The sequence below is a fragment of the Oryx dammah genome, unplaced genomic scaffold (genome assembly GCF_014754425.2).
Source record: "Oryx dammah isolate SB20612 unplaced genomic scaffold, SCBI_Odam_1.1 HiC_scaffold_13, whole genome shotgun sequence".
NCBI classification, from domain to species: Eukaryota; Metazoa; Chordata; class Mammalia; order Artiodactyla; family Bovidae; genus Oryx; species Oryx dammah.
In genome coordinates this window covers 8,676,636-8,693,586 of record NW_024070197.1, presented here as the reverse complement: position 1 = coordinate 8,693,586, position 16,951 = coordinate 8,676,636, and the positions used below count along the sequence as shown (strand labels likewise).

Genomic DNA, 16,951 nt, shown 5'->3' with positions numbered 1-16,951 from the left:
CGGAGGGGCCGGGGGGATTGGCCGAATGCAGTCTGGGCGAAGAACACGGTCACTCGAGATGTCTCTGGGCTCTGGGGAGGGTCCCAGGAGGATCTGAAACCTCACCGTCAGAGCGAGGCAGTGGCGGGCACAGGCGGCCTTGTGTAGCGCGGTCATGCCATCCCGGGCCCGGAAGTCGATGTGCGCCCCACCCAGGCATAGGGTTCGAATCACCTCTACAGAGCCTTCGGTCTGAGCAGCCAGCGTCAGGGGGGTCTCTGGGAGGCGGGGGGAAAGGCTGGTCATGTGCAGCCCCTGGGCCTCGTCGTCCCTGACTCTCCAGCCCTCCCAAAGCACCCCGCCCCACCGCCTGCTCCCTACCTCCTGAATCTGAGTCATGATAATTGGGGTCCAGCCCCTTGTCCAGCAGCCGTGCCACCTTATCGGATGTCCCGAGCTGCACGTACTCCAGGAACTTCTTCAACCCCGTCTGAGTCGCAGATGAGAGAGAGAGAAGACAGGCGGTCAGGGAGGAAGGGGGCAAGGCTGGGTCTGGAGCAGTGCTGTCCAGTGGAATCACACAGCAAGCCACACATGCCATCGAGAAGTCCCTAGTGCCACCACTTTTTTAAAGGAAGACGACCTTCCAATTATATTGAAATTCATTTTGATGACCCATCTCTTTTTAGTCTATCATATATATCCACAATATTACTGATTCAACAGGTAATCCACATGAAATTTATTACTGAGATACTTTCAGGGGTACTGAGTCTTCAAGATCCGCTGTGTATTTCACGCTCATAGTGAGGCTCAGTTTGGACCTGGTACACCACAGGTACCCCAGGGGCTGTATGTGGCTGGCTGCTCCCGCAGATGGTACCGGTCTGGATGGACGGACTGTTAGGGGGAGGACAGAGACAAGTGCACGGTGGGGTGGGGCTGAGGATAAGAAGCAGCCAGCGAGCTTTCTTCCCAAGTGTCAAGGATCGTTCATTACACTTCTGACCGAAGCAGCCCCCTGACTTCCTCCCAGCTTTCAGGGGACCAGAGGAGACGCAGGCGACATACAGCCTGAGGACTGGAGGGCAAGGTGTGTGAGTACACAGCTAAGTCGCTCAGTCATGTCCGACTCTTTGCGGCCCTACGGACAGTAGCCCGCCAGGCTCCTCTGTCCATGGGATTCTCCAGGCAAGAATTCTCTGGAGTGGGATGCCATTGCCTCCTACAGGGGATCTTCCCCACCCAGGGATCAAACCTGTGCCCCCTGCATTGTCAGGCAGGGAAGCCCCAGGGAAGCAAGACGCCAGGAGGATAAATGGCTGTGGCGGAGCGCATCCTTGGATCTGGTGGAGACTCAGGCTCTAGGATTGTGTGAACTGCAGGGCGTCTACGAAACTGCCCCTAGACAGAGGGACACTAGATACCAGAGTCTCAGGCCACGTTGGCTGGGGGTCGGGGCAGGAGATGAGAGGGGAGAATCCAAGGATGAAGAAAGTGGGAGCCAGGTGGAAATGGCTCGAGCCTGGGCAGAGGCGCAAAGAGAGAAGATGAGAAAGGCTCTGATGTATGCTAGAGGGGGGAAGGGATAGTTAAGGACTTTGGGAAGGTCCTGTACACATTGTTGTGTTTAAAACGGATAACCAACAAGGATGTACTATACAGTACATGGAACTCTGCTCAACGTTATGTGCCAGCCTTGATGGGAGAGGAGTTTAGGGGAGAATGTATACATGTATTTGTACGGCTGAGTCCTTTCCCTGTCCACCTGAAACTATCACAACATTGTTAATCAGCTATACTCCAGTACAAAATAAAAAGTTGGGTTTTTTTTAATGAAAGGCTGTGATGGAGACATCAGGTGCATTTGGGGCTGTCCCAAATATGACACAGCATCCTAAGATAAGTGGGGGATGCTGGCAGAAGAAAAGAAGGTTTGGAGGGTTGTTGGGAAGAGGTAGGAGAGAAAGTAGTTAGGGAAGGGGGCTCCAGGTTGGGGTGGTGTGAGTGCCAGCAGGATCCTCTCACCTTCGTGTGCAACTTGGCCAGCTGCTTCTCATCCAGGTTGGTCTGCTTGTAAACACGGGTCTTGTATCGGAACTGAGGCCACAGGTGGGGTGATGGGAGAGACAAAAGACTCAGAGTCAGGGGTCTGAACCTCTTCTGAGCCAGGGAAGAGTTAGTGCAGGGTCAGGACGAAAAATAGCCCCAGAGTCTTGGCTGGGTGGGCAGAGGGCTGCTGGGCCACTATGGGCCTGTGGACTGCAACCCCTAAGGTGTCTGGACCCCAGGGGGAATGCTCTAGAATAACCACTCTCATTGGGAAACCTTTCCCACTTTGATAGGCCAGGGGAAACTTGGGGCAGGGAAATGACTCACCCAAGGCCACTCCGCTGGCCAGTCAGAGGCAAGAATGACCTGCTAATTTGAACTCAGGCCTCTCTGATTCTGATTGTTAAGTCAAAGTGTTCAATCACTCAGTCGTGTCCGACTCTTTGCGACCCCAATGGACTGTAGCCCATCAGGCTTCTCTGTCCACGGGATTTTCCAGGCAAGAATACTGGAGTGGGTTGCCATTCCCTCTTCCAGGGGATCTTCCCGACCCAGGGATGGAATCTGTGTTTCCTGCATTGCAGGGGGATTCTTTACCCTCTGAGCCACCAGGGAAGTCCCGCGATTCTTAGGGCGCCCTTTATATCCAGAAGTGCCCACGGGGTTTTCCCTTGCTGAGGGCTGGGCTGGGAGAAAAAACGGGGAGCGGGCAGACGCCTGCTCGCATCTGCGAAAGGGCTGGGAAGGCTGTGGGGGTCTCACCTCCAGGTAGGGCACCCCCTTCTCGAAGGACTGGGGATATTCCCGCAGCAGTCGCTCCTCCTCCAGGAAGTTGGCGTCCCGGCCCGAGGTGGCCGGCTGGAACAGGCCATAGTTGAGCACGTCCTGGAGGCTCTCACTCAGGGCACAGAGCACCTGCTGCTTGGCCGTCCAGATGGTGGCGTCGGGGTTGAAGCGCAGGCATTTCTGGTGGGGGAGGCGACAGGAGAGAGAGAAGGGGCCTGAGGTGGTCTGCGGAGGGCTGTGGGTGATTCCCAGGACAGAAGAGGGCTGGGGGAAGCCCATGGGGGTCTGGCAGTGGGGGCCATGTGTGACGGCATCCAGAACCCCCTCCCCTTCCCCCTCCCCATGCAGACTCCGGTGGTCCCTGTCTCTCACCACCCCCTCTCCCCCAACCCCCATCCGCCGGCCAGCGGGCTGTCGCTCACTGTCTGGTGAAGGTCAGGGATGCCGATCCTAAAAACCATCATGCTGAAGTGGGCGTCGTCTGGGACGGACATGGAGCGGCCCTGGAGGCCTCGGATCGAGGCCAGGCTACCAGGTGCTGCGCTGCCCCGGCCCCGGGTCCCCTGGGGGCCTCTCCCGGGCCCGTCTGGGGAGCTGTCGGACTCTGAGCCCCCCTCGGGACACTCGCTGGCACTGTGTCGTTCCTCTTCTTCGCTTGACGCGGGGCTGTGGGTCATCGTGGGGCCACGGGGCGATGGGGGACGGCAGCATCACAGGCGGCTGGCGGGGGAGGGGGCGGGGTGGCGGTCAGACCAGGAGCCCAGGCCCTTTGGAGGCCACGGGCGCACTCAGTGGACAAACACGGTCCAGGGCAGTGGCTCCAAGCCGCCCGAGGGAGGCAGGCAGGAGGCTGGACACACCCCCAGACACTCCTACCGCCTCCAAGCTCTCTCCCGGCACACACGCCCCCCCCACCCCCAGCCCTGCCATGCTGCCTGCACGTGTCTCCTTCCCTGCCCTTGGCCTTGCTCGCAGCCCCCCGCCCCTCCTGCGCCCCACTTTGCCGCTGACCCAGCGCGGCGGTGTCCCAGAAACCGCAGAATCACCGCGGGAGCCGCTGGCCCACTTTGCCAGGCCAGGGATAATGCAGCTAAAATTAGCCCAGGACAGACAGGTGGGCGACCCACCGGCACCTTGCCCTCCTGGCCCCAGCCTGGCCCCTCCTCTCCCGAGGTCCTCCCCGCCTTCTGCTCCTGGTGCCTCCCGGATGACCGCAAGGAGGCTGAGATGTAGTAAGGGGGAGAGGGAGGTGCCCTGAGCCTAGGGTGGAGCCGGTGACTTCACTGAAGTGTGGCTGACCGCGTGTGTGGAGGGCCGCTGGAGAGCCAGCATCCCAAGGGGCAGGGGCACCCGGCCGGGGCAGAGAGTACCACGCATGAGGTGTCCCCCGGGGGGAACCACAAGAGGTGGCCTATGCAAGTTTCTGGGGGGGGGGTGCATCTTGAGAAGGTGTGTGGCTTGGGTGGGGAGACTGGCCCTGGCAGGGCTGTCCGGGTGAGAGCCTTGCAGTGGCCTGGGTGGGTGCAGGGCGTCAGGAGGTGACCTGCAGGTGTGTTCGAGGCCTGGCGCTGCTGGGTGGAAGGACAGGCATTGCCTGGTCCTGGGGGGCCCACTCTGAGGGAGACTGGGGGGCTGGGAGGGAGGCTAAGGAGTGGGATGAGAGTCTGGGGGGTGGGGGTGAGATCTCCACTATTTTTCAGATCCCCACTGTTCTTCGCCCCTGAATTGGTCTTATAAGGGTGAGTCCAGATGGGGCCCTTCTTCCGCGTTTTCTCCCCCCTCCCACCCCAGCACCGGAAACCAGAATGTCTGGTCTGGTCCCTCCCCCCAACACCAGGCCCGGCTCCTGCACGTTGCCATGGAGATGGGAAGCAGTGGAGGGTACTGCTGACTTTGGGGGAGTGGGGATGGGCTGGGGGGGGGTTGGGGAGGGAAGACAAAATGTGTGCAGGGGGAGGAGGAGAGTTTCAAGAACTGTGGGCGAGCCAGCCTCCAGCCATGGGCTGGCCACCCCTTCTCCTAAGCGTGGCCACGGCCCCCTCCCCTTCTGGGTACCCAGCAGAGCCTCCCCTACTTGGCTTTGGCGGAGACCCCCCCCCTCCCCTCCGGCCTCCTCCTACCCGGCGACTCCACTCCCACCTCCAGACCTGGGGCTGGCAGCCACTCCCCCTCGGCTGACCCCAGCTGACCCCCTCCCCCAGCCTCCACGGACTCCTGAAAGCAAAGCTCGCCGGGTCCCCCGGCGCGTGCGGCTGCCCCCAACCCCCAGGACCAGTTCGGGCCCCTCCCCCTCAGGCCCCGAGGGAGGGAGCGGGCACACTCCGCCGGGGCGGCATGAATCAAACGCTCCGCGGCTAAGAATAGCTGGCACGCAGCTGGTACCGAGACGGGCTGAGGAATCGGCGGGGGGGGGGGGGGGCGGGAAGAAAGGGGAGAGAGGGGGTGCCCTGGGAGGCTGCGGGGGTACGGCGGGGGGAGGCTGCCGGCGTGGCTGAGAGCCGGCCCGGGAGAATGAATGGAGGCGGAGAGAGGAGGGGAGAGGCGGGCAGAGGGAGCCCGGGCTGGGGCCGAGAAACTGGTGGGGGAGAGCCCGGGTCCGCGGAGAGGGGGCGGAGACCCCCGGGAGCAGGACTCGGGGGCGGGAGCCGAGGGGGCACGCCGGCCGGTGGGAAAGGAAGCGGGGACCGGGTTGGGATGCAGGTAGCTCGTGAAAGGGTGGGAGGGGATTGGACGAGTCTGGAAGGAGAAGCCGAAACCACAGGGGGTCGAAGGGGGCGGCGGAGGCCGAGGCTCAGACCCCCACTGGAGGGTGTGGGCGCCGGAATGACCTCGGCGAGGGGCCTCGAGGGGTGGGGCCGCAGGAGGGGTCCAGGGGGCCCAGGTGGGCCGCGATGGGCGAGGCGGGGGAGTGGCCGGGCCGGGCTGGCCGGGAGGCGGGTACCGCGACCGAACCCTCGGCCCTGGAGCGCGGGGAGGCGGGTTCGGGCAAGGGGCTACGGGGCCGCATGGCCCCAGCAAGTCCGCGATCCGGGACGGGGCACGGGGGACCCGGGCGTAACCCAATTGGCGTCGCCCGGGGCAACGCTCCCCTCCTCACCCCCGCCCCCCACCGCACACTCGGGCCGGGAGCCCGGCGCTCGGCCAAGGACGTCCGGGGCGCCCCCGCCCCCGCCCGCGGCCCCGGGCCCGCGCTTCCCCCCCCAACCCAGACCCCCGGTTTTCGGCCCCCTTACCTGCCTGGCGGGGCTGCTGAGTCCCGGTCGGCGGCGCCCGCGGCCCCTCCCCCCTCCCCCCACCCCCCACCCCCCCGGAGACGGGGGACCCTCAGGCCATGCCCCACCGCCCCGGAGGGCGAGCGGGCCCGGGGAGGGGGCGGGCGGGGGCCAGGGGGGCGGGCGGGGGGGCCGCGGACCTCACCCCCCCCGCAGGCCGGGCCTGGCCATCCGCAGAGCGCCCCCCCTTGCGCCGCGGCCGCCGCGCCCCTCCTAGCTAGCCCGCCCCCGGCTCGGTCCGGCCGGCTCCGGGCGCCGCGTCTCCGCCGGCTCCTCTCCTCGGCCTCAGGCCGCCGCCGCCGCCGCCACCGCCGCCGCCGCCCGCTCCGCGCCTCCTCTGCCTCCCGGCTCGCTCTCTCGCTCTCGCTGTCTCTCCCTCACCCGGACTCTCCCTCTCTCTCCCTCCCTCTCTCCCTCCCTCCGCCCTCTCCCCTCCCTCCGGGAGCCGGCGGAGGAGACATCGCCCCTCCCCGCGCCCCCAAACCTCGCCCATCCCCCCCGGCCGGCTCCGCCCCCTCCCCTGCCCTCCCCCACCGCTCCTCTCCGCCGCCAGATCCCCGAACCCTGACTCCACCCCTGCTTGCCCCAGTACCCCGGCGATGGGGCTCCGCCCCCCTAAGGGTACCTCCCCCCCCCCCCCCCCCCCAGGACCGCCCCTTCCCAGGGCGCCCCCACCACCTCTACACACAGTAGGGTGCAATTAAGTATTCGTTGCTAGACTCTACACCCCCAAACTGGATGGTGAGAGCTACAGATTCCTGTCCTGTCCCCAGCACACACACACCTTCCCGCAAAGCACAGGTGCAGCGAGTCTGTCCCCAGCCCTGCCCCTGCAGACGTCTCCACATACACATCTCCAGGGCGTGCGGGCTCTCACAGGATACATCACCATGAGCACAGCCAGCTACATCATGTACATATCACACCAGTGTGTCGGAGCATGCACACGGCAGAGCACACGCGTCTACCCACCCCACACACGGGCACGCAGCCCGCTGTGCTTGCTCAGAGCTCCAGCTCACACGCAACCCTGAAACAGAGACACAGAACCACAGGGAGACGTGTGCTTTGTCTCCATCACATTCACCCACAGTGCCCTGGCCGGCCATCACACAGGTGTGCACATGCCCATCGAGAGGCACGACCCTGCACCACCACTTCCTTCCCGATAATTATCTCTGACATTTCTTGAGCACTTCCTGTGTGCCCGGCTCTGTGCTGGGTTTACTCCTCAACTTTGCACACCGTAGTCCTCCGGGCTAGGGACTTGCACCATCCCCATTTACGAGAGGGAGAAACTGAGGCCCAGAGAGGTTAAGCAATTTGCCCAAGGTCACCCAGCCAGCAAGAGGTGGTGGCCAGAATCAGAGACAGGTGGCCTGGCTCAAAGTCTTCAGACTGCTGTGTGCTGGGGTTCACTACTGGCCACTCCATAGTGATATCTTCACTGCATATCTTTCTTTGTCACACACGATCCCCCCAGCCAGATCCCCCCAGCCATCTCTGCATGGCGTGTGGGACACACCCGCAGAGACAGGGCTGATCGCATAGGGCAGCGGTGATTGCATCGCCACAGCCCAGGCCCCTACCCTTCTCCCAGCTCCAACAGCTCCCCCAGGGGCCACCAGCTGGAGCCCAGGCACCTGTGGAGGGCAGTTCCAGGCAGCCTCTGGGTGCGCGTCCAGCTGCAGGCTCTGGGGTGCCACGGGATGAGCGGGAGCAGGTGCCAGCCCAGCTGCCCCAGGAGACCCAGTTCTGGATTCACCCCCACCAGCCCAGGTGGTGAGCAGCTGGGCCTGGGGAGAAAACAGCTGCCTGTGTGTGTCGGCACCAGCAGTGAGAGGGGCTATGTACCCTTTCTACAGCTTATGAGGCTTTTCTCGGCCTGGGCATCAGCTCTTGGTGAGGGGTCCCCAGGCTCCTCATGGGTGCCCAAGAGAGGCCTGAGCTCTGAGGCAGTGGGCAGCCTGCCCAAGGTCACACTGCCCTTTGCTTTCTTGGAAAATGGAAAAGTCTGGCTGTGTTGATTTCCAAGGTCCCATCCTGGGGCTCCCGGCAGCTAAGGGCAGATGCCCTGCTCATGCCAGGAGCCAGAAGCTTCTGCTTGCTGCCGCTGCTGCGCTGGTAACCTCCAGCAGGCCCAGCTGTCCCCTCTCTGAGCTTCGGTGTCCCCCCTGGAAGAGTGGGCCCTGTGATCCTGGCACTGCCCGCCTGGCTGAAGCTGGGGAAGCCCTACATGACTCACGGGTCTGGCATGGAGCGGGCATGGCCAGCCTCCTGCTGCTCCTGCCTCTGCAGCCTCCCCACCACTGCCCTCATCACCTCTATCCTGGTGGCCAGGCACCCCCACCCCACCTCCAGGGCCACCGCAAACGAGTTTCCACTTAAACACATTCATGGAGGGTTCAGTCTTTTGGCTGAGCTGTGACCCTGCTGCCAGGGAAGGCTCCTTTCCTTGTTCAATTGACTGAGTACCTACTATGCGCTAGGTTGGCCCTGTCCTAGCTCCAAGGATACAGCCATTAACAGGGATGCCTGCCTTCATTGGCAAGAGACAGACACCAAACAGGTAAACAAGCCAGCAAGACAAGGCTGGTCTTGATTCAGCCAAAAAGATAAAACGGGGTGTTTGAATAAACTATTCGGGGAAGGCCTCTCTGAGCTGAGACCTCAGTGATGAGGAGCTGGGGGGAAGAGCCTTCTAGAAGGAGGAAAAGACTGGTGCAAAAGCTCTGAAGCGGGAAGGAGCTTAGCATTCAGGAAGTAGCAAAGAGATCAGTGTGGCTGGAGCTTGGAGGGGGGCGGTGAAGGGAGTGGGGGTGATGAGTTTGCAGAGGTGCAAAGGATCCACCCTTCCCTGCCCACCCCCAGGCTGGGCAGGCCAGGCCTGTGCTGAGGCCAGGGTTTGGCTTCACTCCCGCACATGATGGGAAGCTGGGGGGGAGCAGGGGAGTGGGGAGTGATGTGATCTGATTTACGGTTTGGAAGCATTGCTCTGGCTGCGGCAGGCTGCGTGGATTGGAGGGGCTCTGGAGGAAGGAGGGGTTGAGGCAGGAGGAGAGGACTGCAGTGGTCCAGGCGGGAGATGAAGTAGCTCTCAACGCTCAGAGCTCTCTGTGCACCCAGCCCAGCAGCTGCTTACTCCACCTCCTGGAGAAAGCTTCTCGGACCCCACCCAACCTCCACCCTCTCCTCTGCCCCAGCCCCTCACCCCGATGGAGCTGTCTGTGGGGTCTGTGAACAGCTGGAATCCCCCGTGTCACCCCCAACCAGGACCCAGACTGCAGGAGGCTTTCAGGAAAGCAGGGCAGATGGATCCAAGAGCCCCACCTTTCTGGGGGCTGCACACAAGCCACACGTGTGCTCTTTGCACGGATCCCCACAGACAGGCACGGATGCTCATCTGGATCTGGGGCAAGGGCCTGGAGGGCAGGATGGGAGATCTGGGGGGCAGGAGGTGCTCTAGAGCCTGAGAATACTATGAGAGCCTCTTCCGCAGGGTGTGTGGGCAACAGTGGCCACAGGATAATAACAACCTTAGCAAGACCTTGAGGTCTCCCCTGACCTGAGGCGTGGCCAGGGAGAGGAGAGGGAAGCAGGGCCAAGCCCTGTCAACTCCCTGAGGAGGTTCCTGGGCAGAGGTTGAGCCCCCAGGATCCCTTGGGGAGCTGGCTCCATCCTCCTGACCTTCTGGAGCTTCTGGCCGAGGCAGAAGGGAAGAGCAGGACGGGACGGAAGCAAGCTCTGGAAAGTGGGAAGAGGAGGGCGTGTGTGGAGACCCAAGGCGGGATCCAAGCTTTGGAACGTTGGAGGTTTCCGGCCACAGAGGCAGGGCCTCCGGGGAGCCAAGAGAGGCGGGGAGAGACACACACAGAGGAGCAGAGACCAACGGACCGAGACAAGAGTTGGGAGGAGAGGGACCAGAGAGAAGCTGGGAGAGGCGCGAACCAGGGGGCTGGTAATCAGCACACACTCCAGGTCCCCAGAAACATCCTTCTTCTCCTCCAAGACACACCCTTCTGCAGCCTTGGGTGCTCCGAGACCAGCCTGATGCAGGCCGCCTGGCTCCTTGGCGTGCTGGTGGTACCCCAGCTCCTGGGCTTCAGTCATGGGGCTCGGGGAGCTGAGAGGGAGTGGGAAGGGGGCTGGGGTGGCGCCCAGGAGGAAGAGCGGGAGAGGGAAGCTCTGATGCTGAAGGTGAGTTGGAGATTGCTGGGACTCTAGTGGCGGGTCCTGGGTGGGTGACTGTGGGCTTGGGAGGGGTGTATTCCAGGGTTAGAAGAATGGGCAACAGGAGGGATGGGATAGGCTCGGAGGATGAAGGTGATGGGTTCAGAGAAGAGGGCAGACAGCCAGCTGACAGCTGGAAAGGGGCGTCTGGGGAGTCTGAATGTAGCTGCCAGCCTGGCCCTGATCACCCTCCTTGCCTTAGCATTTACAGGAAGCGCTGGGGCTGCCTGCTAGGAGGGGAGATCAAAATCCCGAGGGAAACTCTGAAGGCAGGGGGGCCTGGGCGACCGAGGAGAAGGGGGAGGAAGGCGAGGAGGAACCCACATCGACCCCCCACGTCAGCCCCAGCCCCTCTCCCACCCCGGAGGACGCCATCACTTATATCCGTAAGTAATCCTTAGCTCCGCCCTGCCCCCTTGGCCTCCGTGGTCATTTTCACAAAAACGAACCGTCCTTTCCCTGCCCCAGGATTTTTCAGTTGCCCACCGCCCAGCTCGGAGCCCTCACACCTAGGAGCTCCGGGTCCCCGGCTTTGCCTCTCAAGAGACTGGGGTGGCCACCGGCCCCTACCTTCCAGAAGTCTTGAGGGCCCCCCCCTCACCCCAACTCCGCCCCCGAAGCCGTAGGTCCCGGGTCCCCTCCAGGTCCTCCGGTCCCCTGGCTCCGCCCCCAGGGTCCCCGTCCAGCGTGCGCCCTGTCCACCCGCAGTGGGTCGCCTGGCCGGCCTGGACGCAGGCCTGCACCAGGTGCACGTCCGTCTGCACACGCTGGACACCCGCGTGGCCGAGCTTACTCGGGGGCTGCGGCAGCTGAGGGAAGTGGCAGGCGACACCCGCGACGCCGTGCAAGCCCTGCAGGAGGCGCAGAGCCGCGCAGAGCGCGAGCATGGCCGCTTAGAGGGTGAGTCGCATCCCGCCGGGCGGGGAAGGAGGGACGATCCAGGTCAGGCCGCGGACCGGTGGGGAGAGGGGAGCCCCAAAGGGTGTCTGAGACGTGAGGACCCTAGGTGTCAGGGGCTAGAGGGGGCGGCCCCCGAGGATTTGGGGTGTGCTGGCTGGTGGGGAGGGTGAACGTGGTCCCCACTGTGCTAGTGAGCCGACCCTGCTCCGGCCGCACCACGCCCCCTACGGTCCTGCCCCCACGACCTGGCCACGCCCCCTGGCGGCTCTGTCACTGGCTCCGGGATGCTCTGGTCCCGCCCTCGACCCGTCCCCGAGGCACTAACCCCGCCTCCGCTCGGCCCCGCCCCGCCCCGCCCTCAGGCTGCCTGAAGGGGGCGCGTCTTGGCCATAAGTGCTTCCTGCTCTCGCGCGACTTCGAAGCTCAGGCGGCGGCGCAGGCGCGGTGCGTGGCGCGGGGCGGGAGCCTGGCTCAGCCGGCTGACAGTCGGCAGATGGAGACGCTCACCCGCTACCTGCGCGCGGCGCTCGCCCCCTACAACTGGCCCGTGTGGCTGGGCGTGCACGACCGGCGCGCCGAGGGCCTCTACCTCTTCGAGAACGGCCAGCGCGTATCCTTCTTCGCCTGGCACCGCGCCCCCAGCCCTGAGCCCGGCCCTCGGCCCAGCGCCGCGCCGCACCCGCTCAGCCCCAACCAGCCCAACGGCGGCGTGCTCGAGAACTGCGTGGCTCAGGCCTCGGACGATGGCTCCTGGTGGGACCACGACTGCGATCGGCGCCTCTACTATGTCTGCGAGTTCCCCTATTAGCGGGGCCGGCTCCCCGCCTCTCCACTCCGCCCCACTACCCGCCCTGTGCCTGGGCTATGCTCCCGCAAAGACACCGTTCTTTCCTTCCTTCCTTGCCCGCGGATGGAAATGTGTTTTCCCTGGCTGGCCGATCCCTGGGGGACTCCTGCGGGGCCGGGACCCCTTCCTTGCCTGTCTTTCCCGGAGGCACGAGGCTAGGTCCCGCGCCAATAAAGCGTTGTGGAATCTCACTTGAGTAGGCAGTGGAGGCACTTTTGACCTTTTATCTTTTTGCGGGGCAAGGGCTGTCCCCCTCTTACAGGTTTTATTCGAGCCCCAGATCAGAGTGATAGAGAACACATGTGCATACGTACACATGGTCATCTGCTCCTGCGCACAGATGTCTGGAGTACACGAAGGCACACGCGGCTAACACCTCCGCCTGCATTGTGCCCCCTACTCAAGATCTTTGGGACCCAGCGCCTGTCAATCATTGTCCCAGGCCTTGGCCTTGGCCCTGATCAAAGAGATCTGGGAAGCACAAAGGAGCTAAAGGCTCTGAGAAGTCCTGCAGGAAAGACTCCCATTTAATTTTTCTTTTTTTTAAGTGGGTCTCAAACCTGACTCATCAGATGGTACCATAATGCCATGTAAAGTCAGGCACTGCCCTGCCCCCTTCCCCTTCCCCCAACTCCAGGGCCTGTGTTTAGACACAAGCATAAGGACCTACCCAGCCTGGAAGCTTAGGCTCCCTCCCAACTGATCCCTCCACTCCTTGACTTTGAGGCCATGAGCTAATCCCGCCCTGCTATGAGCCTCAGTTTCCTCATCTGAACACAGGCACTATTACCCATACCTTGTATGGCTCGTAGGATGTTCACATGAGCCCAGGAAAGTGAGCATTTGGGAAAGGGCGGTGCATAAGGCACACATTACATTTTCTTCTCCCTGGCCATTTTTCATACCTTAATCCCCTGGAGCAGTGAGGACACCCAGGCCCAGCCTGGGCCTCAGCACTCTGGACAGCACTCTTTGGAGCAAGAACTCTTTTGGAAACACCCACCCAGTGTCTCCCCACGTACAGGCATCATGGTATTCTGACCCTTATACCATCATGGAGCCCAGGAATCAGAGTGTGACCCTGTCTGTCCTTACATCTGTGTCCCTTCCCCTTTGTCAGCCATGGCACCTCCCACCTAAAGTGTCACCATTGGCTTCTCCAGTGGGAGGAACGAGCCACTGTGTCATCTCCAGGAGTGGAGTGAGGGAGCACAAGCCACCCACTCCCTTTAAGAGTCATTTCCCAGCCCCACTGCCCCCATTGGAGTCACAGAAGTAGGGGTGGCTTCTGGTCAGGAAGACTTCTATCAGGAAACTGAAGACTTTGCCCCAGATTCATCCCCCTCTAAGTTTGTTTCCCAGGGTCGCAGTAGGGCAGCAGGATGTCTTATAGAACACATAAGGGCATCTCAAAGGGCAGATGAGGCAGACAACGATGAGTACCTGCTGTTACCTGGGAGAGCTCCACTCTCACAGACCTGACATGCTGGGAAGTCAGTGGGTGGGACAGTTCAGTGGTTACCTGCCAGATGGCCCAGGTTCTAATCCTTCCTTGGCCACTTACCTACTGGGTAACTTGAGTGAGACATAACTTTGCTGTTCCTCAGTGTCCCCATCTGTACAATGGGGGTAATAAGATCTACATCCTAAAATAGTGCCAGACACAGAAGGGTCTTTGCAGCATGGGCTCTGATCCTCAGTTGGCTATTTCAGCCTCACCTTCACTTCTGCCTACTCTCTCCAGACACTATCTGCATATGCAAAACTCCTTCCAAGAATCGGCTAATGAGTCACCGCCCCCCTAGCATCCCTTCCCAGCAGCGTTAAGTACTGCCTTAGGTGTTCCAGAACCGCTGACTCCTCTCTTGACCGAGCCCTAATCAGCCATACTGGTGATCCCTGTGGGGCAGAGATGGTATAACTAACTCCCTGTTCCCAGCATCCCGGGCATGAGAGTTCTTTGAATGAAGGAAGATGCCTGTGTGACACTATGGTGAGAACCCTGAGATGACTTTCTTACTGTTTCTCTTCCTCCTTGGTGTCGTGCAGGCCTCAGTCAGGCGCCTCTCTTGGGCTCCCAGTGGATCAGGGGTTTTCCTTATCACACCTTCCATCATTCTAGGTGCCATTGTTTGGTCAGTGTCTGTCACACCAGTCAAGAGACAAAGAGTTGTGTACACAAGAGACAGCTGAGGTTGGGAATGGATGGCATTTGCAAGGACTATTTATGCATCAGATCAGCTAACCTGTAGGTTGTATTCTGGGCTGATTCTGGACTCAGCTCTGCATAGAGGAACCCTGCCACCTCCTCCAAGAAGCCCTCCCAGCCCTCTCAAGAGCCCAGAGTCTGCCAGTGCCACCTCCCTGGCTCACCGTGGAGCACCTGCGGTTTGAGAGCTTGAAGCCTTGGACAAGAGACGGCCCAGCAGGTGGTTGGGATTGATGAGGTAAGGGATTCCAGAGAAGTGGTGGAGGAAGGGGGCAAACCTGAGATCCCCCATCGTGAAGAAAAAGAACCAGGCTTGCACGGCTCTGGCAGGACTACAAATCCCAGCAGGCTGAGCGGCAGAACCACATTCCAAGAAGCCATCAGGAGCTTCTTGCGGAGCCTCTGGCAAGCTCCTTCCCCTCTCCAATGTGCAGACTGCCTACACTCCCTGCAAGCTGGAGGACCACACCCAGTCTCCAATCAGAGCTCAGATCCCGACTCCCTAGCTACTGGACTTCGCCCCGAGGTAGTTTGGGAAATGTAGTCCGGTTCCGAGTCAACCGGTAGGAAAACCAGAATTGGCACCCCACTCCAGTACTCTTGCCTGGAAAATCCCATGGACAGAGGAACCTGGTGGGCTGCAGTCCATGGGGTCACGAAGAGTCGGACACGACTGAGCGACTTCACTTTCACTTTTCACTTTCATGGATTGGAGAAGGAAATGGCAACCCACTCCAGTGTTCTTGCCTGGAGAATCCCAGGGACGCGGGAGCCTGGTGGGCTGCCGTCCATGGGGTTGCACAGAGTCAGACACGACTGAAGCGACTTAGCAGCAGCAGCAGCAGCAGCAGCAACGCAATGGCACCCCACTCCAGTACTTTCGCCTGGAAAATCCCATGGACGGAGGAGCCTGGTAGGCTGCAGTCCATGGGGTCGCTAAGAGTCGGACAGGACTGCGCGACTTCACTTTCACTTTTTACTTTCATGCATTGGAGAAGGAAATGGCAACCCACTCCAGTGTTCTTGCCTGGGGAATCCCAGGGACGGGGGAGCCTGGTGGGCTGCCGTCTATGGGGTCGCACAGAGTCGGACACGACTGAAGCGACTTAGCAGCAGCAGCAGCAGCATTCCATTAGCCTTAGAATGTAGTGGGCGCTAAGATCTTTCCCGCGAGAATTTTTTCAAAATATGAGTGAATTTCCACCGGGGTATCATTACCATTCTTTAAAAAGTGAAATCAATTCGTAGAAAATATCAAAATGCAGAGAAAATGGAAAGAAATAGTTCTCAAAATTCGAGTTCTTGAGTTTGTACTGAATTACAATATAAGACACAACATAAAAATTCTTCCTTTGCCTGCTAAAGATCTGATAAACAGTAGTCCAAACCAACTGAGGCTGTTTAAAAAGAATCAAAGCTTTTTATTTGGAAATAGTTTCAGACTTACAAGTAATCTAGACAAACACAGATAGTATTTTGTCTACACTATTAGGTGACCCCATGGACTAATGGACAGATATCTGACCCATGGACAGATAGTGTTTTGTGTACACCATTTACCCAGATGTATTTATTGTTAACAGTTCATCCCATTGCTTTAGCTTTATCATCATCGATCTGTTTTCAACCTGAAAACATAAAATAGCCAATTATTTTGCCAGCAAAATGAGTTTATGTGGGAATAGCAGAAGAATTGGAATTTGGAACAAGAAAGCTGGGGTGAACAAATCTGAAGAGGTGACAAACCGGTCAGCTTTTATTAGGATTCAGGAGAAAACTGGGGAGGATTTTTTAAAATTTATTTATTTTTTAATTGAAGGATAATTGCTTTACAGAATTTTGTTGTTTTCTGTCAAACCTCAGCATGAATCAGCCTTAGGTGTACATATATCCCCTCCCTTTTGAACCCCCTCCCATCTCTCTCCCCATCACACCCCTCTAGGTTGATACAGAGCCCCTGTTTGAGCTCCCTGAGTCATACCCCAAATTCCCATTGGCTATGTATTTTACATATGGCAATGTAAGTTTCCATGTTACCCTTTCCATACATCTCCCTCTCCTCCCCTCTCCCCAAGTTCATAAATCTGTTCTCTACGTCTCTTTGGGAGGATTGTTTTGAATAAAAGTTCACTGGAGAAGAACAGGAGTTTGGGGTGCTGGTGGTTTCTTGTTAACTGCAAACAGGGGTCAGTGTATTGTTCCTAGGGCAAGGAGGGACCCTCCTCCCCCTCTTCTTAAAATCAGGAGATGAAATTCTCACGTGAAAACATGTCCTCTCTTCTGTCCCAGGAGGAAAACTCTAATATTCTTAATCATCGTAAATAAGAAGTTGAGGGACTTACCTGGTGGTCTAGTGGCTAAGATTGCGCTCCCAATGCAGGGGGCCTGGGTTCAATCCCTGGTCGGGGTACTAGATCCTGCATGCCGCACCTAATGATCCCACATGCTGCAATGAAGATTGCGCATCCCATGTGCTGTGACTGAGACTGGCACAGCCACGGAAATAAATAAAAAAGGAGCTGAGACTGAGAGAACTTTATACAAGGAATTTTATGTAAATAGACCTTGTTAAAATAATTTTTATCTTTCTTTTTCCCTCTGGTTATGCAGGCTACTGGGCAGGCTATAGTCCATGGGATCACAATGAGTCAGACACAACTGACTGACTAAAACACA

At 59.7% G+C, this 16,951-nt stretch overlaps 2 protein-coding genes across 2 annotated transcripts in view; one reads left to right on the top strand and one right to left on the bottom strand.

Moving 5' to 3' along the window:
- The window catches only part of SHANK1 (SH3 and multiple ankyrin repeat domains 1), a 49,304-nt gene extending 45,765 nt beyond the window's left edge, over nucleotides 1-3,539 (bottom strand). The window contains exons 1-5 of the mRNA XM_040252212.1: nucleotides 3,240-3,539; nucleotides 2,794-2,997; nucleotides 2,008-2,079; nucleotides 361-469; nucleotides 106-257 (exon numbers count right to left, since the gene is read on the bottom strand). Coding sequence (XP_040108146.1) covers nucleotides 106-257; nucleotides 361-469; nucleotides 2,008-2,079; nucleotides 2,794-2,997; nucleotides 3,240-3,494 — 792 coding nt within the window. The 5' untranslated portion in view covers nucleotides 3,495-3,539. The remainder of the gene's footprint in view (nucleotides 1-105; nucleotides 258-360; nucleotides 470-2,007; nucleotides 2,080-2,793; nucleotides 2,998-3,239) is intronic.
- Nucleotides 3,540-9,842: 6,303 nt separating this feature from the next.
- On the top strand, nucleotides 9,843-12,262 carry CLEC11A (C-type lectin domain containing 11A). The gene is made up of 4 exons (XM_040252152.1): nucleotides 9,843-10,286; nucleotides 10,522-10,705; nucleotides 11,028-11,219; nucleotides 11,582-12,262. Exons 1-4 carry the CDS (start codon nucleotides 10,140-10,142, stop codon nucleotides 12,025-12,027), a joined length of 969 nt encoding a protein of 322 aa, XP_040108086.1. The 5' UTR covers nucleotides 9,843-10,139; the 3' UTR covers nucleotides 12,028-12,262.
- Nucleotides 12,263-16,951: the final 4,689 nt, after the last annotated feature.